We start from the raw sequence: 5791 nt of genomic DNA on the forward strand, positions 1-5791 counted from the left end.
TGACCTATCACCTTCATCCCCCTCCCCCACTCACCTATTGTACTCTATGCTATTTTCTCCCCACCCCCACCCTTCAGGCTCTCTGTTTTTATTCCTGATGAAGGGCTTTTGCCAGAAACGTCGATTTTACTGCTCCTCGGATGCTGCCTGAACTGCTGTGCTCTTCCAGCACCACTAATCCAGAATCTGGTTTCCAGCATCTGCAGTCATTGTTTTTACCTTTTACAAAGTTAAGGTCTGGACTACTTTCTTGAAATGTTTTGAGTGGATCTGGCCTGGTCCATAACACTATTACATATGAACAGTTTCAATTAACCAATTTTGTAATGAATAGGACAAACTTTTGAGCCTAAGTATCTATTGTACCAATTATTTCAGTACACTGTAAAATGAGTTTCTCTGTGGTCTAGTTGAGGTTTTAGAAATATGATATGAAACCTCCTTCCAGTATGTCAGCGTATGTACTTAATAGTTATCTGTGCAATTAAATTCATTTATCTCGAGGGAAATATCATCAGACTTAAAAGTTTCTTTTGTGATTGATACAATTCTAACTCTTCTTCTTATTTGCTTCCTGCAGTCGAGAAAAATCACCTGGCCTCAGACACACAAACCATCAAAGTAATGAAAACAGCTCAGAAAACAGTAAGACAACAGTCAGTGGAGCCCGAGCGCAAGAAATAACTCGAAAAGATTTTCGGTCCCAGGCATCATAACAACCTTTTAAACAGCTTTAAGAAGAGTATAATGTGATAAAGTGGGTCCAGATATATCATCAGAAGAGTAGAAATATTTATGTGATCATATTCACTTCCAGCTTAAATCCTAATACTTGTGGTTATCAGCATCTTCTTGAAGCTCAAAGGTTTATGTATTGCAGATTTGAAGGTTTGGAGGTTAAATGCACTAAGTATTTAAAAGAGAGAATCTTATGGGCTGCAATGAATCTAAATCTGCACAAGTACCTCTCATCTCTGCATCTCTGTCAAAAGGGAAATTGAACGACAGTTAATGCATGGAATTAACCTTCCCATGACATGGATTAATATGCAAGAGATGAAAGTGTTTGCCTAAATTACTATATTTAAATTGTTTCCATAGTTAAAATTTTAATTTTTAAAACATTTTTGAAAAAAATTTCTTCTGATACAAAGCTTCATAGAAGATTTTGTTAAACTCTTCTGCACATTTTATGTTTCTTTTGACATAGAAGTTCTATAAAACATTTGAACATTTAAACATTTTGAAATAGAGTCTAGCGATGATTTCTTTCTTCTTTAATCCCTCTTTGTAGATTATTTTTTCTCAATAACAGCTCTAAGGCTGAAAAATGTATTCAAGTACTGGAGAAAGCAGGCAAATGCATTTTTTCAAACTTTACACCTATCACTCTCAGTTATGTGGCAAAAGAGTAGTATTCCTCTTTGGGTTCCTTTGTATTTCCTACCACATGAGAGACAGAACCTCTACTTTCAGACTTTGAAACTCAAAGTCCAGTGCCAACTGAATTAATTATTTTTTTCACTCAAAGGAAAAGCTTTGCCTGCACAAATAGTCCAAATGAACTTCCGAACTAAGCCTCCAGGAGATATGCGTGATGAACCTACCTTTTTTTATGCTCATTATGCATAATGAAATCCTTTGAGTGAATTAACATGTTTCAGAATAAATTAACCTCTAATGTGAAATTTAGTACTATTGGATTCAATATTCCTTCATGTTCTATGAAACTTACTTACACACCTTTATTGAGTTAATTTTGTCAGATTGTGTGTATCAAGCACCATATGATAGCAAGGGAATTCACAACAGAGATAGAAGATTTGCCCCATGCATCAATACCGTATTTCTTGTAAATCTGTTAGAGGAGTATTGCTATAAGTTCACATTGAACGTAAGCATCTCAACTTCATCGTAACAGAAATAATAGCTGTGGAAGGTATTGGTAATTAACGCAATAGATAAAATCCGCTAACTAAGAAAGTTGTAGATTAACTTTTAAGACGGTCATGAATTTGATTCTAAAGGTTACCATTCAAACCATGTTGTACCAATGTGGTTCAGCCCAGAGGAAAGATCTATTAACCACAACATATCTTGCTTGTTTGGAATCCATTACTTGTATAGCATTAAACGTGGGGCATTGACAGGGTGGCATTGAAATTCATAGACTCCTCAGGTATCTTATTTTGCATAATCTAAAAAAATTTTGATTTTGTATTTTCAGTTTAATTCCATTTGCTGATGATTTGGTTCCTTAGCATAAATCCTATGCTGTAAATGTAATAAGCTTTCTGATATAATAAGGCCAATTTTACCTTGGGGTCCCTGGTAGGAAATGGTAGTAATGGCCATTAATGCCCTTATTATCTGAGTCCTACTTTCACCTTGACCACCACCGTTTTACCAAGAGCGTACACAATAGGGCAGAAAGTGCATTAAACTATGCAAATAAGTTGCCTACTTCAATCATAGAACTTTAATTGCAGTTTCCATGTACCAAAGAACAGACATGTGCAATGTTTATTCTGCCTACTTGTATTGGGGATAAATGGCCTAATCAATAGCTGTCCTGGAGGTCACTGACAAAACAGTTCAGGAATTGTATTATTTTCCTTTTGGTGAGGCTAGAATAAGCAGGAATACATTTCCTTGGCCAACAAACAAAAGAATTATTGGTGCAACTACCAAATCATCCAAGGCCAGCCTGGAATACTTCTTCCTCACATGTTTGTCAATCAAATAATGTTGGATTTTCTCATCCACCTGACCTGGCAAGCTTCCGTGGGCCTACTATGTTTTGTGCCTGCAGCTCAATGACAGAATGTAATAGCAAAATCACTAAATGATTCCACCTGCTTCCATACTGTAGAGATTCTATGACTACAGGCAAGAATTGTTGAATTACAATCTTGACCCTTTGCCTACCTGCTTCTTACTGCAATTAAAATTGGTGCCAATTAATCAATTAATAGGATAGCTTACTTAAATATGTGTTCTGGATCTATTATGCTAAAGAGAGCCTGTGGGATGAAATTCTGGCACATTTATGGATACCTAGCAATAGAATGCTTGAACTTAAGTCTTATTTTAAGCTTCTGATTCTGGAGACATCCACCCCAGACCATTATTGTCACCTCAGTTTATTGAAAGCAACACAATCCAATGCTTTTGCAGTAGTTTATCTAATTCAAATAGTTGAGAACATTATGAACTTAACACTCTCAGTAAATATGAATTTTGAACATACTTGAATGCATAGTTTGTCATGCTGAAATGATTAGAAATGTGGGAAAATAGGTATTGTAAACAACTCTGTGGAATTCAACCTGAATTATAGTTGTTTCCTTTCTTTAATGCTTAATGAGTTTTGAGAAAACAACTTGTACCAAAAATGGCAATAAAATGTATTTCCAGATCAATGTTAAACAAAACAATTAACATCCTTTTAGATAATTTCTAAGTCAGCTGCTATGAATGCAATCCTTTTATTGCATAAGGAAACAATAGAAAATAAATTGCCTGGATTCTGGAAGTTATTCCATTGCACTATGATTTAGTATATTGAAGATGAGCTGACTCCTAAGTATGACTGTCAAACTGTTTGTACATTAAAATGGTAAATTTGAATTTGTGTTTAATTGGAGATTATGATTCTTGACAAAATACATGAATTCCCTTAGACCAGCCCAAACACTCTTAAGGTTACATAAAGGAGAGAAATATATTTTTAAAATCTCCGTATGGTATATATTTTAACATAGTAGTTTCCTCCAATCAGTCACCTATGATCTTATTTATATTTGAAGATTTAGGTACGGAAACATGATCCTTTTTAATAGATATAGACAGAAAATTTGTTTTATTTAAGTATTCATAGATTTAATCATTTGTCCAAACCAGGTTGTATCCTCAAACAATTCCAGCATTTGCAGGGTTTCACAGATGCATGCATGATAAATGCCTTTCGCTTCACAGGATTATAATTAATGTAACATTTATATTCAATAAATTGAACCCTTACACTATTGACTGCAAACAGATTGGTGTAGTTGAATGTAGGAGTTTTTTTTGGCCTCTTCATTGTATTTGTAATTTTTTTGGAATGACAAAACAATTTTTGTAAACAAGGAGGCAATACCATTGAAAACATTCATGGGGAACATCATTCACTGTTTAAATGTCATTGCTACACTATTTGGACCTTTACATTTGCATGTATTTTATTCTAAATGCAGTAGGCTTTTGAAACAAAACTGCGATGTAAAATACTAACACAGAAATGTTCTTGAAAGATGTATGTTCTTTTTGTTGTTTGCAAGTAAAGTTTTATATCTGCATGATTAATGTTACTATCTAGTTCACAATTTATCTGTCTTCTAATTTCCACAAATGAATAGAACCTTAATAAAAGCATGTTTATTTGATAAGATTCTGTGCTGCTTAATTACTAAAGAATGCCTGGTACAAAGCCTGCTGATATATGAATTTTGGAACATCATTGTTTTTTTAAATTAGATCTAAAGCCACAGGGAGAAACACTGCAATTGCCATTTGACAGTCATTGTATCTTAAGTTTCCTTGGGGAATATTTAATTATATTGTGAACTAACTACTGAGATATATGAGTTAACATATCTTAAAGTGTAAACGATACAAAGCATATTTTAGAGGTTCAATAATGTTGAAGTAATATAACTTCTCAGGTTGTTGTTTGAGTAAAATGTCTATTCAGCCTGTTTGCACAACAGATCATTATATTTAAATTCAGTTATGCTGTTCTGAATTAATTAATTTCCTAAGAGTTAATAGCTTATAAGCGCAACAGTTGCCATCAATGGGATTATTGCTTGTTCAGCAATATGGTCAAAGAGGAAAATGTACAATTTCTCAAACAATTAATATTGCAAAATTTTTAATTGCATAAATGGACTTAATGATCACCATGGCCCATGAACAAGATATTGCTCCCTTCTGGGTCTAATTATAAAGACTAAGTACCTCATTAAGCAAAATGGTTTTCAAGGCCGATATACCAGAGTAAAACATTATTCTGTTTTTGACTCATTAGCTTCAAAAAAAAATGGCACAATCTATAAGTCTGTATATATTTGGTGGTTTATGCATGCATTTTTAAAATAAACAAAATGTTTTTATGCATTAACATGGTCAAGAAAAATATTTCAGCGAAATAATTTTCACATTTTATTGCTATATTACTCTTGAAGTTTGGTTATTATTACGACAATTAAAAGCAACCATTTATAAGGTTGAAGTCAACTAGGAGACTGTGAGGTCTGCAGATGCTGGATATCAGAGTTGAGAGTGTGATGCTGGAAAAGTGCAGCAGGTCAGGCAGCATCTGAGGAGCTGGAAAATCGACGTTTTGGGCCGGAGCATCAGGAATGTGGCTGGGAGTCTCGGGGGTGGAGAGATAAATAGGAGGGGGATGGGGCTGGGGAGAAGATGGCTGAGAATGCAATAGGTGGATGGAGGTGGGGGTAAAGGTGATAGGTTGGAGAGCAGCACGTTAGAAATATCTCCACGATACCCACACCAACCAACCCCACCGCCCTATGGCTGAACATCTCAACTCTCCCTCCCACTCTGCCAAGGATATGCTAGTCCTGGGACTCCTCCTCCATCACCACTCCCTTACCACCCGACACATGGAGGAAGAATGCCTTATCTTATGCCTCGGCATTTATCTCTCCACCTCCGAGGCTCCCAGCCTCATTCCTGATGAAGGGCTCTGGCCCGAAACATTGATTTACCTGCTCATCGGATGTGC

At 35.3% G+C, this 5791-nt stretch overlaps 1 protein-coding gene across 1 annotated transcript in view; it reads left to right on the plus strand.

The window, feature by feature from the left end:
* Positions 1 to 5330, plus strand: part of agbl4 (AGBL carboxypeptidase 4) — an 862393-nt gene extending 857063 nt beyond the window's left edge. The window contains exon 13 of the mRNA XM_043699224.1: positions 581 to 5330. Within this exon, the coding sequence (XP_043555159.1) occupies positions 581 to 716 (136 nt within the window). The 3' untranslated portion in view covers positions 717 to 5330. The remainder of the gene's footprint in view (positions 1 to 580) is intronic.
* Positions 5331 to 5791: the final 461 nt, after the last annotated feature.

The sequence above is a fragment of the Chiloscyllium plagiosum genome, chromosome 11 (assembly GCF_004010195.1).
Source record: "Chiloscyllium plagiosum isolate BGI_BamShark_2017 chromosome 11, ASM401019v2, whole genome shotgun sequence".
NCBI lineage: Eukaryota > Metazoa > Chordata > Chondrichthyes > Orectolobiformes > Hemiscylliidae > Chiloscyllium > Chiloscyllium plagiosum.